General features: G+C 40.1%; 1 protein-coding gene across 1 annotated transcript in view; it reads left to right on the forward strand.

The window, feature by feature from the left end:
* Positions 1–3,946: 3,946 nt before the first annotated feature.
* Positions 3,947–18,021, forward strand: part of crlf1a (cytokine receptor-like factor 1a) — a 37,050-nt gene continuing 22,975 nt past the window's right edge. The window contains exons 1-4 of the mRNA XM_036597790.1: positions 3,947–4,392; positions 8,296–8,574; positions 15,055–15,184; positions 17,785–17,951. Coding sequence (XP_036453683.1) covers positions 4,278–4,392; positions 8,296–8,574; positions 15,055–15,184; positions 17,785–17,951 — 691 coding nt within the window. The 5' untranslated portion in view covers positions 3,947–4,277. The remainder of the gene's footprint in view (positions 4,393–8,295; positions 8,575–15,054; positions 15,185–17,784; positions 17,952–18,021) is intronic.

The following is an 18,021-nucleotide window of genomic DNA, read 5'->3' on the forward strand; positions in this document are numbered from 1 at the left end:
TAAAGGCCTTTACAGAGAGGGAATCTCCAGAAAAGACTACAGCTTTTTTAAATGGAAAGTGCTCAAACAGCTCTGTATGGCAGAGAGATGTGATCTTTCACGTAAAAATAAAATGGGGAAGTAGCAAAATCAGTAGGTTGTGATGAAGTCAAGGAAGTCAAAGGCACACAAAGTGTGACATACATAAAATAAGAGATAGAAACAAAACTTTTTTATTGATAAACTTATACAACGACAGCTTTTCGCAGGAAATAGCATAGTGTCTTTGCATTTTTAGCGCTAAAACTGAGTTTGATTGCAGCCAAAATTGCAAACTTTTCATCATTTTTCAACTTCATCATCTGCAATTTTCACAACTTTTGTTTTGGTGCTCTAAAAAAAGTCAGACAGTAACTACTGTAACATAATAACTACAGTCCAGCATCAATGTTGCCATAAGAAAAACCTACTTTTACCTTCTACAAGAAACATTTAGTGGGTAGTCTGTTTATACAAGCAGCACAATTAAGGACAATGTTGAATTTGATGAATTGCTGGATGGCATTCGCATTATCCTCTCACATATGGTGGCTTTTCTTTCCCCTACCATAATTTTCAGTTTCAGTTGTAACTCAACAGCCATGTAATTACTGTTAAGTGCCTTGTAATTACTTTTGGTATTTTGAGAAAGTGTTTGGTCTATTGTTTAGTGCAGTTTAATGTGATAATTGCAACAGACTGGTACACATGAACAAGAAGACTTGGAGTCAACCGGTCAAGCTGCACATGACCTGAAAGAGATATAAAATGGGATATTGGTAATTACAGGCTGATTCCTAACAAAAGGTGGTTTCCACAGAGCTTCTACCAAATTTCTGGGCTGTAAATACACAGTCTTCCAGATTTCAGCTATGTCATTCATTTGTAGATGAATGACACAGCTTTTCCCTGAAGAGCTATAACTCTGTGAGGCATATTGTGCTTGGCCCCCATTCATAAGACCTCGAATAGCAACCTTCTTATTTGGGCACGCTGGGGCTAATAACTGGAAAGGAAGTCCACTCACACTTTACCAGACATGGCCAGCGTGGGACGAGCGGTAAAAGCCAGCCGAACAAGAGACTTGTCTACAGTAGATAATGGCCAGCATTGTAGCTCGCTGACCCGCGGACGAACCGGCCGTCATGGTTATTGTTTCAGCACATACAGTCTCGCTGGGCAAGTGAGTCACTAGCCAAGTCCTCCACCTCAGAATACCCGTGGCTGCAATTAGTCAAACTGCGGTCATGACAGCCACCGAGGCCAGGAGGTCCGTTTCCACTGATCAAGCTGATTTTCATTATGCTTTTTTCTTTTTTCTTTTACAGTTAGTCATTTTTCAGAACAAACAGGCTGTGTTTCAGGCCTCATTCACCTTTATCGGCCAGACTGTTGTCAGTTTTTTCCCACACCGTGCTTCATTTTTCATTAAAAATGCTTTGCTTACTCACAGCTTGAAGCCTGTAATATCTGCAGGTTCCACTCTGAGTGCATTAAAAAGCTATTCATTTTCTTTAAACACAGTGTGAAGCAAAAAAATAAGAGTCCCTGCTCATTCCTGCCATTCTTAAATGGCCACGCCGAAATCTGGATAAGATGCGTCACAGAGCATACCACCTCATAGCCGGTCTTTGTCATATGAAGAAGGTGCTGCGTTTAAAAAAGGTAACAAGTTCATGTGCAGATTTTTCCTGGAAACCCTTTCAGTTCAAGAGTGGGCTGAGGAATTCAGAGGAGCAGGAGGTGTATCTTAAAAGCATGCTCCACTAAAAGTATTGTTATTTCAACGAAGCACTGACTCCAGTAAGAGTACATTTACATTTATGGCACTTTGGCTAAACCAGCTGACAGGTTAACCCCTTAAACAGCCAGGCTTATTACATACTAAGGCTTATTATTCAGTAACTACAGGGACTTCAATGCAGCCTGGCTGAGCTCTAGGTTATAGAATTGTGTACTAATAATGTTACAGAGGGAGTAACCTGATAAGTTCCAATTGAACTGCTGATTTCCCATAGTACTGCAGTGGAGCTTCTTAGTACATTCAGGATCTATCAGCATACAATGTAAACCCCAAACCCTGCTGTGTCTGATCCACTCGTACCAGCACAGCACACACTAACACACCACCACCAGGTCAGTGTCACTGCAGTTCAGAGAATGATCCACCACCCAAATAGAACCCGCTCTGTGGGGGTCCTGACCACTGAAGAACAGGGTAACAAAGTATGCAGAGAAACAGATGGACTACAGTCTGTAACTGTAGAACTACAAAGTGCTCCTATACGGTCAGTGGTATGGAAGTCCAGAGAGGCCATGAGGTAGTTATAACTTTCTGTATTGTTATGATCTGAGACATGATCTGAAGCTTACAACTTTGTTATCTTGAGATCACGACTTAACTATCTTGTGATCTCAAGATAACAAAGTTGTAAACTTCAGATCATGTCTTAATTATAGAGTGATCTCAAGATAACAAAATTGCAAGCTTGAGATCATGACTTAGTTATAGAGTGATCTCAAGATAACAAAGTTGTAAGCTTCACATCGTGACTTAATTATAGAGAATCTCAAGATAAATAAAGTTGTTATCTTGGGATCATGACTTAATTATCTTGTGATCTTGAGATATGACCTAACTATCTTGTGATGTCAAGGTTAAAAAAAGTTGTAAGCCTGAGATCATGACTTAATTATAGAGTGATCTCAAGATAACAAAGTTGTAAGCCTGAGATCATGACTTAATTTTAGAGTGGTCTCAAGATAACAAAGTTGTAAGCCTGAGATCATGACTTAATTATCTTGTGATCTCAAGGTAACAAAGTTGTAAGCTTGAGATCATGACTTAGTTATAGAGTGATCTCAAGATAACAAAGTTGTAAGCTTCACATCATGACTTAATTATAGAGTGATCTCAAGATAACAAAGTTGTAAGCTTCACATCATGACTTAATTGCCGAGTAATCTCAAGATAAATAAAGTTGTTATCTTGGGATCATGACTTAATTATCTTGTGATCTTGAGATAAGACTTAAGTATCTTGTGATCTCAAGGTAAAAAAGTTGTAAGCCTGAGATCAAGAGTTAATTATAGAGTGATCTCAAGATAACAAATTTGTAAGCTTCAGATCATGACTTAATTATAGACAGATCTTAAGATAACCATAGTTGTTACCTTGAGATCATGACTTAATTATCTTGTGATCTTGAGATATGACTTAACTATCTTGTGATCTCAAGATAAAGTTGTAAGCCTGAGATCATGACTTAATTATAGTGATCTCAAGATAATAAAGTTGTAAGCTTCAGATCATGACTTAATTATAGAGCGACCTCAAGATAACAAAAGTTATCCTGAGATCACAAGACAACTGAGATCACAAGATAATTATGACACTAAGTTGTTATCTTGAGATCACGACTTAATTATCTTGTGATCTTGAGAAAAGTTGTTACATTGAGATCACAACACAATTTAGTCATGATCTCAAGATAACAATCCAGAAATTTATAGCCACAATTCACGGACTCTCTGGACTTCCGTAAAGTGGAGCTGAAAAAATGGACAATGAGTGTAGAAACATTAATTTTGTTAGAAAATGTCAGATTTTTTTCGGAACCCCTGCTTTTCTTTTCTTTCTTTCTTTCTTTCTTTCTTTCTTTTTCTACAATTCTAAAGCTTCAAACTGAGAGATTTGAGCAGCAGCAAAGGAGCCCAGCAGCTGAACCAACAGAACACAGACTGAGATTAAACCCCAGAAGGAGCTGAATGTGAAGGGCGAGAACGAAACTGAGGAGAAAGTCGGTTCTTTTCCTCACAAAAACACTTGAAAGTGAGTTAAAGTGTTAGGAAAAGCGCAAATCACTCCAAATCTGTCTGAAATATTATGAAACCGGGTGACTCCAGTGAAGTAGTTCCTACCCACCTCTGCTGAGGCCGTGGAGAGAGCAGGAGGTGCTGAGTGGGAAGAAGACATGGCGGGGAGGAGCTTGAGAAAGTATAAACTTGGATGCGTTTAAGCTGTGCTAAAAAGCCTCGGCGCGCTAAAAACGATGCCAGAACGGGAACGAAGGACACGAACAGCCCGCCACATCGCGTCCAAACACGGTGGATATTCCCTGAACCTTTCCTTCTGTCACTGAAGGCTCCGTGAGGACGACTCGGGTCCGAAAGACTCGCATCAGTCGTTGGCGAACCGAGAGTGGAGCTTCACAGGCACGGCAGGCGACTCCCCCCCCCCAACAACAACAAGAAACACAATGGGATTTGTGCGACTGAGGAGAAGGAACGTGTCCAGCCCATGTGCCTCAAACATGACCACGTTTAGGTTGCTGTTTTTCACGCTGTGTGCTCCCGGAGTGCTGTCCTTCACCCGTGAGTACGGTGTGTGTCTGTGTGTGTGAGTGTGTGTGTGTGAGTGTGTGTGTGTGTGTGTGTGAGTGCGTGTGCTCTTCATGTGCTCTTCACTCTTTGCTTTGGTCGCTTTGGACTCTGCTTAGCCTGCTGAGAGTCAGTTTCTGATAAGTGTGAAGTTGAGTTGGGCTTAAGTTTGAGCTCAGTCCATCCAAAACCTGGACTAATAGACCCCTGACACGCAGCAGATCCTCCTTAACATCAATGAACTTCCCAGTTTTGGGAACTGGCTCAAGTCAGCAAAGTGAGTACTATGTGTGTGTGTGTTAACAGTTTGAAACAGCTGAAATCATTTTTAAAGAACTAACAGGTATTGTACTGGTGGAAAAAAGTGTGGGAATATGGGAATTTCAAGGCAGTAACTCATCTCCCGCAATGAACTTCCCGATTTTGGGAATTGTGGAAAACTGGACAAAGTATGGGAATATGGGAATTCCGAGGCCATAACTCATCTACCACAGTGAACTTCCCAATTTTGGGAATTGGCTCAAGTCGGAAGTGTGGGTACTGTGTGGGATATATGTTAACAGTTTGAAACGATTGAAATCGTTTTAAAAGAATAGGTATTATCCTGGTGGAAAAACTGGCCAAAATATGGGAATATTGGAATTTTAACTTATCTACCACAATGAACTTCGCAATTTTCGGGAATTGGCTCAAGTCGGAAATCAGAGTACTGTGTGGGATGTATGTTAACAGTTTTAAACAATTGAAATCATTTAAAAAACTAACAGGTGTTATACTGGTGGAAAAAAAACTGGCCAAAGTATTGGAATATGGGAATTTTAAAGCCATAACTCATCTACCACAATGAGCTTCCCAATTTTGGGAATGGGCTCAAGACATCAAAGTGATTATTATGTGCTCTGCATGTGTGTTAACAGTTTGAACCAATTGAAATCATTTTTAAAGAATTAATGGGGATTGTACTGGTGGAAAAACTGGCCAAGGTATGGGAATTTCAAGGCTGTAACTCATCTACCACATGCGCTGTGCGGTTTTATGAACTGTAACAAAACTTTGACATGGAGTGGTGTTTCTGAGCTCCTTGGCTGGGGTGAGTTATTGGGGAGACTGTCCTGTTGTTGTCCTAGTCTCCATGTGTGGCTTCAACTAATCCTTAGCACAATTTAATGTAGATATTTTTAATTTTTTTGCCTTTTTTTGATACCAGTTTTGTTCATGTGTGTTTAAAAATAGGAATGCACTGATATATATGATAACTGTGGGCCGATATCTAATATTGTCCATGTGCATGTCTGCTATGGCTGTTGCTCAAAAACCTTTATAAAATGCAGAAATTAGGAAAAAAGTCTACCCGTGTTGGTATTACAGAGAAATATAACCTGTAGGTTTTGGTTACAAAGGCAGTAAAATGAATAACATGCAGATACCTCAGCGCAGTAGCACAGCTTCACCTTAACGTTCTTCTTTTTACGGCATACAATACATACGTCATAAATATATTATATTGATATATAATATTATATAATGTTTCCTTTTTTTAATCAAACATGATTATGTATCCCTAGTGTAAAATTACAGTTTATACAGAAATGAGAGAATTTATAGAAAACACCGAATCTGATTGACGGCACTTATGAGCCGCATGTAATTAGGAGGCCTTTCGTGGCACGCACAGGTGTGAGAGGAAAAAAAGGAAAAGCGAAGACTGGGACTAATTACACTCAATTAGGGTTTGCCATTTTCACACCCTCCTTCGCCAGGCGAGGGATTAACAGCCCTTAAGAACGTGGCATCGGTCCATCGTTGCCACAGGATGGTAGGGGTGTAGGCGCTTCTTTTCATGTTTTCCATCTCACGTGTGAATCCCAGAGCACCAGAGTGGCTTTCTCTGGGCCTCCGTTTAACATAAACAGAGTTACTTAGCGGAGCAGGGGGAGAAAGACCTTAGGCACAAGTGTCCTTTTAACGCGGCGGCGCCGAATGACACCGCGAGCAGGAATGTCGGAGGCAGGTCCCCATTTTTCACCCCCTCGTTGATGGCAGTGGCTTAAGCCGGGGCTTAGTGGGAGCTGCCGTGTGTTTGCCTTGGTTTAGAATGTTTCTTCAGTGATCACAGGCCTGCGGGGCTTACCTCACGGGACCTTTTCAAAACAAGCGATATTTTACAGCCCATTTCCTATTCGGACACATAAAATAAATACGGGTAATTGCAGCTGTCGTTAAAGTGTTTAAAGTAAAAAGGGCTCTCTGTGCCGACTCTGATTTTCGTACTCCGTCTTTTCCTTTGATGAAACGGTTCCACACGTAACCATGATTCAACAGTATCTCCGAGGCCAAAAGCGTGATCCCTTAATGCGTCGTCTGCTGGTGAAGTAAACTTCACTGGATCCTGCTTTTAAGAAAACTTAAATGATTACAGCTTTGGAACGTGGAACATATTCTTCAAACTGATGAAATACGTCGTTGACCCCTGTAAAACCATTACTAGATGATGTGATGTAATATGCCCTGTTATTGCAATTAGCAAGTATAAACATCACGACCAGCCACATCATCATGAACAATACATTTGTGTCCAGTTTTCAACCAGCTCTTTTATCAGTCGTACTGGATTTATTTTGTCATTGTTGTTAGCAATTTAGATCAAGAAGCAGCTAAGAAATGACATTTCTCCTCTTTGTTTGCTCCTGCTTCTTTTCATTTCTGGTTCACATGCCAGATATAGTGTGGTTTTCATTAGACCTCAGTCACATTCTTCACAAGTAGTCTTGTATCTCTGCTTAGTTTAGTCTCGGTACTAACGCCTAACTATGTCTCAGTGACCTTAAGGCAGAGGTTCTCAAAGCATTCCTCAGGGACCCCCAGACAATGTAGATTTTTATTTTTAACCTAACTTGTAACTTACAAGTCTGGGCTAAACTTAATCTCAATTACGTTATAGTATGAAGGAGTGCTGTAAAACAGTGTACAATTGTCATTTAAACCAGTATATATTGCTAAGCATTCACATATCCAGGCTTAATTCATGCCACTTTAAGTCAGTCACATTACTTTGCTGAGAATTTCTTATAATCTGTAAATTGCCAAATATGCCACACTGGCTCATAAGGCCTCGTGCATGGTGCATGGACCCCGCTTATTGCCGCTCATTGCTGTATTTACTGCTGTGTTATGTTCATTTCTGCAGCGAATAGCTGTTTCTCCACTGCCTATAGTTAAAGCTTTATGTCTCAGTTATAGTAAGGTATCTAGCTGTGCCGTATAACACTGTACAGCTGATATTTAAACCAGCATGTATTGCCAAGCATTCACAAATCTAAGCTTAATTCCTACCACTTTAAGTTGGTTACATTTATTACTTTGCTGAGAATTTTTTTTAGAATCCGTTTACCAAATGTGCCACACTGGCTCATAAGGCCTCATATGGGTGCATGGACCCTACTTTTTGCCGCCCTCTGCTGTATTTACTGCTGTGTTATGTTCATTCCTACAGCCAATAGCTATTTATCCACTGCCTATAGTTAAAGCTTTATGTCTCAGTTATGATTGTTGTTTAAATCAGCATGTATTGCCAAGCATTCATAATTGCAGACCTAATTCGTGGCATTTTTAAGTATGAAAGGGTTGAATGATACATTTATTGTTTTGCGGAGAATTTTTGAACACCTTTCTACAAAAAGCACTCACACTGGCTCATAAGTCCTCATACCAGCACATGGTGCTTGGACCCCGCTGATTGCCTCCCGCTAATTGCCGCCCACTGCTGTATTTAAAGTTATGTCATTTCTACTGCCTGTAGCTATTTCTCCACTGATTATAGCTAAAGCTTAGTCATTCAAACACAGCTTAGATCTCTCCTTCTCTAACATGCTGTCTCTACACCCTCCCCACCCCCAGCAATGGCGAGCGTGTATCCTCAGGATCCGGCCCTGCTGATTGGTTCCAGCCTGACGGCCACATGCTCGGTCAACCCGGACCACGGCCTGCACGCCGGCTCTCTTTACTGGACGCTAAATGGCAAGCGTCTACCCAGCAGCACCTACAGCATCCTGAGCCCCACTGTCCTCAGCGTCACTCTGAAAAACCTGAGTGGGTCACGCCAGCGCTCCGGTGACAACCTGGTGTGCCACGGCGGCAGTGGCCACGTGCTGGCTGGCTCCTGCCTCTATGTGGGCAGTAAGTCTGTATGTGTGTGAAGCGAATGTGTGGCTGATTCTTTTGTTAGATTATTTGGGTAATAAAGTAGGAGTTCCTACAACCTAAAACAAATCGATTAGTATCTAGGGGAGTAACGATACGCTCGGCTCACAATCCGATTGTCTATACTTGATTGACAAGTCGATATTCTCATGATATTTTGAACAAAATTGGAATGAAGGAAAATTATGACTGTATCCATGTTGTTGCACAGCTGACCAATGAATATGTTGGTGTCAGTTGTTGATTGGTGCTGGTTGTTTGCAAACTTGCATACGATAAGGGCCCACATGGTGGAAAACCCACTTTCCCTCTCTTTTTTGAAGTTAAGTAATTTGCAGACATTGTTAAAGTTTCAAAATGTACCAGTATATAGTCCATATTAGGATACTAAGTTGCAAAAGCAGTCGATTTTGTGTGTATTTACATGCACTTAATAATCCAATAACTGCAGAAAATCAAAACAGAAAACACGTTTACATACACTTGAGTAATCAGATAATGGGAAACTCTGGGTCTACATGAGTGAGGCAGTAATCAGATTTCTGCTTTGCAGCCAGCCAATAAACTCACAGAAGAAGACGTGAAATGAATGTAACGTAAAACTCAAAATTCATGCTGCGGCTTTTTTTTTTAAACATCGCGCCACTTTACCTAATAATATGAACATACATCATCTAGAAGATGAAGAATATTTACATTTTTTATTTCGTGTTTGGTTTCAGCATCGTTCCAGAAATGTTCTGTTGCCATCTCGCGGCAACGCTGCTTGTTTATTTCCGGTACCATCATTTGTTCTCGCGCATGAACAGACTGAGAAATCTGAAAGAAATCAGAGTAAGAGTACTGAGCTAAAATCCAGCTCTTTTTTATCAGATTTCTTTATCGGATTTCTAGATCAGAGTGTGGTGTTTACATGACCATTTGAACAATCAGATAACTGCAGAAATCCGATTATGATCGGATTATTGAGTGCATGTAAACACTCATTGTTTCTGTGACATTGCGAGAACAAAATAATTTACATATATTCGCCCATTCATCCTACAGCAGTTTAGCACCTTCCATTCATGTTTTTTTTTTCACACACAATGCAGGACAACCAATCAGAACAGAGCTCATTTATCTTATATATCTATAAAGGGACAGAAACATTGAAAAATAGTCATGTGAAAAATGAATAATGACTATATTTGGTACATAAAACCACACATTTCATAAGTGGACCTTAAAGGAAACAATAAAATACAAGAAAAATGTTAGATATGGGCTTTTTAAACAATGCAGTAGCATTGAATGTCAGAATTAATAGAATGTCCTTTCTCCACTATTTATTGCCACATTTTTACATTGTCACATACATTGTTATACCTCTATAATTTTCTCTTCAGAGGTTTTAGGAAGCTGTCATGGTTTGTTGAAAAGCCCCTCAACCCAAATTATGCGGCAGTATAATAGTTTAATATGATAATTAACTAATCTTTTATCATGGTTTATCCTATCACAATATTATTTTAAGAACAAAAATACACATGTAAGCTAATACATTTTTTAAAAACAATAATGTGTTGTTTGTTACATATTCTAAAGATTTCTCTGGTGGCTGCTTGTGTAAAGGTGCAGCAGTCTTCATTAATTTCTGGAATGCTTTTTTTGGTGGGCATCACGTCTTTGGTTTCCCCTGGATTTCGATTGGTACCCTTGGCACTCTAGATAGCACAAAAAATATGAAGGGATAACACTGCAAGCTTTATCGTGAGCTGAGATGGCGGTCAGACCCATAACACCCTAAAACAGCTGTCCAAACATCGAATAAAGCACGGAATCACAATCTGACAGAGTAGTAGGAGCTTGTGAAACCAGAAGTATTCTGGGTTTTAGTGAATAGAAAATGCAGTGACGATATTTAAAAGCGTCCGTGATGAGAGTATTATGTATGTTGAATACTGCAGTATACCGTATTACTGACTATTGGCACATGTCTACCCCAAATGGTGTCTGGAGTTTGCTTTATAAGCTTTGCACTTGATCTATAAGGACAAAAAATCCAAATTTCATGAGAAAGTTGTGAGATTACTTAACAGCCTGACAGTGGTGATCATTCAGTCATGTGCTATGCCAATTGGTACCATATAAACTTAACAAAGCTACATTAGCTCCAGTGCAAAACTGAGGAGGCCAACTTTGAGGACACCCCACATTTCAGGGCTGATCAACTAGATCTAGAGTCAGGGGGAAATTGAGAATTAGATTTGACTGACTTAAGAATTGATCAAACTGAAAGGGAACTGTGACAGGGGGTCAGCTGACCTGGAGGGTAGAGTTCAGTTCATTGAGAACATGAGGTTCAGAGCTGTAGCCGATGGATGGCCATTTAAATCAGAAGGTTATGTAAGACCCTTAGGATACAGTACTGTTTACAAGTAATAGACCTTAATTTATTTAAATTCTAGTCAAAGCAGCCATTAAATACAACATATTCATTATTTAGCACATATTAAACAGAACATCACACAGAGGTCTCAACAACTAAATAGAAGATCACATATTTTAGTATTTCATGTGTTCAGCCTTTACTTTTATTGCAGCTTCTGTTCTTTTCTTACATTCAGTTTTTGAAAGAAATCTGCAGGGATATTTTTCCATACAACCAAAGTTAGAAGTTGGTTGCACTTTCTACTACTGACAATCCAAGTAATCCTCACATTCAGTGGTAATAAATTCTGGACTCTGGGGTGGTCAGTTCATTGTTCTGAGAACACCAGCAGCTTCTTTCTTTGATTTGCAGATGTTCTTTTTTTGTCTATTTCCTTTTCTCAGTTCAGTGAGGCTTCTTTACAGCTACACGTCCTTTCAGACCCATTACTTCACTAACAGCTACTAGTGTTGCTCTGTAGGCGACCCTGCCAGTCTACAGTGTTAGCAGAGGAGGGTAAAGTTCAGCTCCTCACTGCTGGGCTTTAGTTACAATTAGGGAATCATCTGCCTTCAAAGAGGGGCGATTATTTATTATTGCCCACCCCTAATTCTTCAGTGATATGAAGCTGAAGTCAGATATTCTTGTTCGAATTTTCCCGTTCCACCTTAAATGGAGCAGTAGTTCTGACACCTGAGGAACTGCTGCTCCATTTAAGGAGAACGGAGAAATTTCTCACATTTGTGGGTTTCTTTGGTCTCTTGTTCAGCCATCTTGCCGTTTTTTCTTTTTTCTCATATCACTCTGTTTGGAGTGTGACTCTGCAAAACCTCCATCTGGAGGGCCATGTAGCCCAAACACTTCGCCGTACCCCTCTATCTCAGCAAACATCGGGACACCCTACCCCTAGATGTGAACATGCGAAACGGAGGGCTGAGGGCTAAGTGGCAGGGGCAAGGGGTGAAATGGAATCAGGCCTTTCTCCTTCCTTATGCAAGTAGTTCTCTTCTGATTAGAAATACCTCATGAAAAACTAGTAGTTAATGAATTAACGAAAAAAAGGAAGTTGAATTAATGAAGGCTTTGCAGAGTCTATGGTTGATTCTGTATGTGTCGTTTAAGTTCTACTACTATCGCTTCGGCACCCATGAGGTCCATTAGAGCTAGCAGGCGAATCCGACTGAGCGCACTGGCCGACGTAAGTCCGAACAAATGCTCCGCATAGACGGTGCAGTGGTGATATGGAAAATTACTAGGGCAGACACACACACACACACACACACACTCGCATGTGAGTGCAGGACAGTCTGAGGGGGGAAACGGGGAAGGGAGAGAGTGTGTGGGTGAGAAAGGAAGAATGAGAGCAGGACCGAGAGTGGAGAGGCCGTGTATGTGTGTGCATGTTGAAGTGCCGTGTTCCGTTAAGTAGAGCTCTATGTGTCTCGGCGGTCTCATCTGCGGGGTTTGTTGGCCTTAATCAGGCTCTGACACTTCCACTGCCTGCCTTTTGTTCTCAGTTGAATGGAATCTTGGCGCCCGTCCTGAAGTTAATCGAGGATGACAGCTGAAAACACTCATCCGTTGTTGAAAATATTTAAGTCAAGCCATTATTTTCAGACCGTCTATGAGGATCTGCGTTTTCGCCTCATTTCCCCGGGCTTTTTTCTTGTAGCGTGGTTCTAGGAGGTGAACGTGTTATGTGGACACCCCACTGCAGATACTTTGTAGATTTTACTTATGATTGAACTTGCATTCATCGAAATATTTAAACCTGGCCCTAACCTTAATTTTTTAAAAAGTTCTACAAAATTGTGTTGTAAACTAAGTCATTCAGAGCACTTTGAAGTGAAATGCTCCATTGTACTGAAAATTGCCAGCTCTTTACTATTGGGGTGATAGGAACCAGGGGTCACGATGTCTACAGTGCGAATATAACCATTTTATTTGCTAATGAAAATGACCAGTGAACCTACACAAGTCCTCTGAGGTTTATATGTAATAGTGATGGAAAAAGTTCCAAATCTGAAAAATATGTTTTCTTTGGGGACTATTTTGCCTTACAATGCCCTGCATGTACCTCTCTGCCTTTATAAATACATGTTAGGCCAAAATCAGATCTTAAAACTATCAAAACAATGTGTCAGGGATCAGTTCATAACTTTTTCATGTATTAACTTTCTGTTCAGGGAGCTTTTAGAAGCATTGAGTGCCTCAGATGTCTGGTTCCTATCACCACCACTGTGAACAATTCTGGTTCTCTGGAATTTTACACCCTCTGAATGGAAGTTTTATTATAGTTCAACCAGTTTGCATTGAAGTCTCTGTAGTTACTGAAAAATAAGCCTTAGAATGTAATAAGCCTGAGATTTTAAGGGGTTAATGATTGAAATTTGCAAATCTTGGAAAATTTCCTTTAACCCCAACTCAAAACCTAAACACAGCACTAACCCTAGTTTGCTTATATTTGAATTAAAATTTGACCATCTGAAGATAAGCCATAGATTTTTATATATGGCTGCTGTCGGATCAAAACCTTGTATCTGCTTACTTTTAATGTAAGTCAATGGAACCAGACTTTTTTCCCAAGTCATTTTGGTCCATTTCTTGTGTTCCATTCATCATGAAAATTACACACAATGTGAAGGGCAACATGCATTTTCAAATGATCTCAGAAACTGAAAATCAACAAAAATGGAGATACAAAGTTTTGTTCCAACAGCAGCGATATATACAAAATGGGACCCTTTGATGTATCAGTCTGAAAATAGCAAAGTGCTTTGATTTTTGAGTAATTAATTTTGCATACCATAAACATTTTGATAGGTAAGCATAATCAGAATTGGCCAAGATGGGAACTGGCAGATTTTGCCTCGAACACATGATCAGCAATCATCATTTGGCTAATTCATTCTATTTATTTTGGCTGATATGTTTTGCAAATTTATTACGTAAATAATGTGAGCCAGCTCATTTGTGTTTGAATGCTGCTGCTATGCATATACCAAAATGTCATAGCATGATTATGCATGACTCACTAAAAAGTCATTTACCTCTTACTTTCAATATAGCACTTGATTTGATTTATGTTATTTTATGATTTTTAATTTATGGTGCCAGTTTGGCCCATTAAAGAGCAAATAATGTTATTTATATTGCAACTTTAGCTGATAGAAAACCTCATATCTCCAAAATTAAAACTTTACAGGAGAAGGCAAAAACATACTTTACTTTTAATGTAAGTCAATAGAACCAGACCTTTTTCCAAGTATATTTAGGCCATTTCTGTGAGTCAATTCTTCGTGAAATTTACACACAATATAAACGGCAATGGGTATTTTCAAATTATGTCAAAAACCGAAAAACGACAAAAATGGAAATATGAGGTTTTGTTCCGACAGCAGCGAAATGCAGGTCTGAGTGGACATATAATAACTATTAAATACAGAAATTTACAGAATGAACTTTTATAAAAATGACCATTTGTATGAAATTATATTGATGAAGTAATAACCTGTTATGTGGTGTCTGGAGCTGTAGCCTCCTAGCTAGCTGGCTCCTCTCTTCTAGCTAACACCCCAGTACAGGTTCCATTCAACTAACTGGTGCTCTGCTATCACAAGTATAGATGAAAAACAAAGTCGAGCAGGTGTGTGTAATATATATATAATATATATATATATATATATATATATATATATATATTTATACCATCAGCCAATTTGGCAGTCAAGAAATCAGAAATATAACTGGCTGTTAAAATTCATTGTGCATTATATGAATATAAACATATGTAAATGTTGAGATTTCTAAATTCACTGAAAAGTTTCCTAAAGAAACAAAGTTCAGTCTATAGCTGTGAGCTCAGAGATCTAAACTGCAGGCAGATCTAGCTTCAAATACATCTTAGGTAAAGTGTTGAGGCCTTAGCAATGGCAAACACTAGACCACCTCATAGACATCATCTGTGTTTAGGAAGAAAGACTCAGCTTTTGTATTCCTCCACTAGGACACCATTATAACCCGGTGTTCTTTTCTTTGTCTAGTGCCGCCTGAGAAGCCAGTCAACCTTACCTGTTGGTCCAGGAACACAAAAGACCTCACCTGCAGATGGGCTCCTGGGGGCCAGGGGGAAACTTTCATCAAGACCAAATACACTCTGAAATACAAGCTCAGGTATGTGCTGCAGATCCCACTCAGCTCGGTGCTTCTACACCTCAATCAGGCGTTGGTTTAGCCTGTTGTTGCTAATAATGAATAAGGTTGGTAGGAGCCAGTTAATATGCCATGCTCTCTTTATTATTATCCACATTCACACTTTTACACGCAGTGTTCTTTTATCCCGAGGGCGGTTTGGGAATGTTTAAGAAGCGCTCAAACCGGCTCTTTGCTAATCCCGTTGAACTGTAAAAGAGGTTACTCAACAAAAAAAGGCAATGCCAATGTTAATATTGTGATGCTCCAGATTCCTTTTTCATTGTTTGTGTACATATTCAAGCACCAGGACTGATGTGCTCAAGTTGCCACACATTGAATTTGTTAAATATGCTGCGGAATTGTACTGACAGCTCTTTCGGGAAGGTTGGCGAGTCTTGGTCATTGGTTAGTGATGAAGGTGGAGAGCAGGGATGGGAAACTCCTGTCCTGGAGGGCCAGATTCCTGCACAATTAGATGATTTTCCTGCTCAAATACACCTGATTCAACTCATCAGAGAATTGGCAGGTTTAGACCTGCAGTTTGAATGATGCTAATTAGTGGCTATAAGCTTCAATTACTTAGCTACCTTAGCCGCGTAGCTTCAGTGCAAAGGTAAGGAAAGTTCAGGCACCAAACATGCCTTGGCTGATTGGTTGCGTTTGGGGTAAATTTGCTTTACTGAAACGTTTTGCCCCGTCCAGGGTTTTTCCTGCCTCCCGCCCGTTGACCGCTGGGATAGGCTCCAGCTCCCCCCGCGACCCAGAAGGATAAGCGGCTTAGAAAATGTGCGTGTGAAATGTTTTGCGTTGTGATAACAGTAACGTCCATGAACATCAGTCTTGCTTCAGATTTTAACGCTTCTTTTTAACCCCTTAAAACCCCAGGATTATTACATTCTAAGGCTTATTATTCAGTACTTACACTCTTAAAAGATGGTGCTTCAAGGGTTCTTTAGTAAAGAAAATGGCTCTATATAGAACCATGAACACTCAAAGAAGCCCTTTGCATGATTAAATGGTTCTTTGCATGTGAAATCGTTCTTCAGATTGATGGAGAACGTGCTGTACATGGTTCTGTATAGAACCTTTTTGAATAGGTCTATATAGCACACAAAAGTCTTCTTTTGTTCAGGTGTCAAGCTTGTAACAATAGGAGAACCCTTTTGGGTGCTATATTTCATATAGATTCTATACAGAACCATCTATCTAGCACATTAATGCACATTTTCTGTCAATCCATAGAAGCCTGTTATGATGCAAAGAACCCTTCAATCATGTAAAAAGTGTTCATGGTTCTATATAGAACCATTTTCTTTACTGAAGAACCCTTGAATCTTTTGTACCAGGGGTGTTAAGGGGTGAAACTGTCAACATAGCATCATCATTGTGGTCAGTTCCACCTCTTCAGCATATCTCTCTACTATAAGGAAGGAAAGTGGTCAGATCTCTCGTTGCTGTTTGCATTTAAAACGTAGGTTAACAGTGAACTGGATGTGCTACACAGGTTGTACAGCATTGCATCCCAACCAGTGACCATCCCTATGGTCATGAAAATTACTGTTGCATAAGAATTCCAGGTGTAAGAGATTTTTAGTTGCATATAAAAAATGTCTTTATTTGAGTGAGTCTCTGCATAGAGACTCACTCAAACAAGAGTAAAAATGGCCCACCGGAATCTGCACCCAGGTAAAAGGATGTCAAAGTGAATGTTATTATTGGTAGTAGTATACAGTATTGTGCAAAAGTCAGAGACTCTTATTTCACCCCTTAACATTCCATGCTAAGGCTCGTTATTCAGTAACTACAGGGACTTCAATTATTAGGTTATAGAGGGTGTGTAATAAAACATGGCTAGTTATGTTTTTAATTTGCATTCCAAAGCCACTTTTTAGGAGATTTTTTTTTAGGATATTGGATATAAGATACCTACTTGCATAATAACGGGGAGAGTCAAGGGACAATAAGTGAAAAAACAAGTTTCCAAAACTGGAGTACAAACAATGAGAAAACAGGCCTCCTAACAACCACCTGGAAGACGTGGAAGACACCAAAACTGTCCCTATCAGATAAACAGCACTTAAAGCTTTCATCTTTGAGAGAGAGGAGAAAATCAAGCTGCTTCAGATCTGAAAACATCCACAGGTGTTTCTGTCCATCCTTCCACTGTGAGAAGACAACTCAGCGCTACGAATGTGGGTTCAAGAAGCCCTTACTGAGAAAAGGAAACAGACAATAAAGGAGAACATTTGTGAATTAAACAAAGAAGCTGCTGAAGTACTGACCACCCCAGAGTCCAGACCCCAACATCAGTGAATGTGTTTGGGATTATTTGGATCATGAAAAGCAGAAAAAGCAACCAACTTCTAAGACTGAACTTTGGAGATGTGGAAAAATGTCCCTGCAGGTTTCTTTGAAAAATGAAATTTACTGAAAAGAATGAAAACTGTGACACTGAATACTGAAAAAAGTGGTAATGTGTAGTGTTATGGTGTTCTATGACTTTTGCACTGTCATGTCCAGCACTGTACAGCTTCCACTGCTGTGCGTAAGAGCGTTAAAACTGGTCTATGTTCCTGCAGGTGGTACGGGCAGGAGAAGGAGTGTGAGGACTACAGCGCAGGGCCGTACACGTGCTACATCCCCCGCGACCTCGCCCTCTTCACGCCTTACGAGATCTGGGTGGAGGCCTCCAACCAGCTGGGAAGCGCCACCTCGGACGTCATCAGCCTGGATATCCTAGACGTGGGTGAGTGAACTCTGACCCCATTCCATTCCGCACGCCGCCCCCAGGTGTCTGAAAGCAGGGTGGGGTCCGT

The sequence above is a fragment of the Colossoma macropomum genome, unplaced genomic scaffold (assembly GCF_904425465.1).
Source record: "Colossoma macropomum unplaced genomic scaffold, Colossoma_macropomum, whole genome shotgun sequence".
NCBI lineage: Eukaryota > Metazoa > Chordata > Actinopteri > Characiformes > Serrasalmidae > Colossoma > Colossoma macropomum.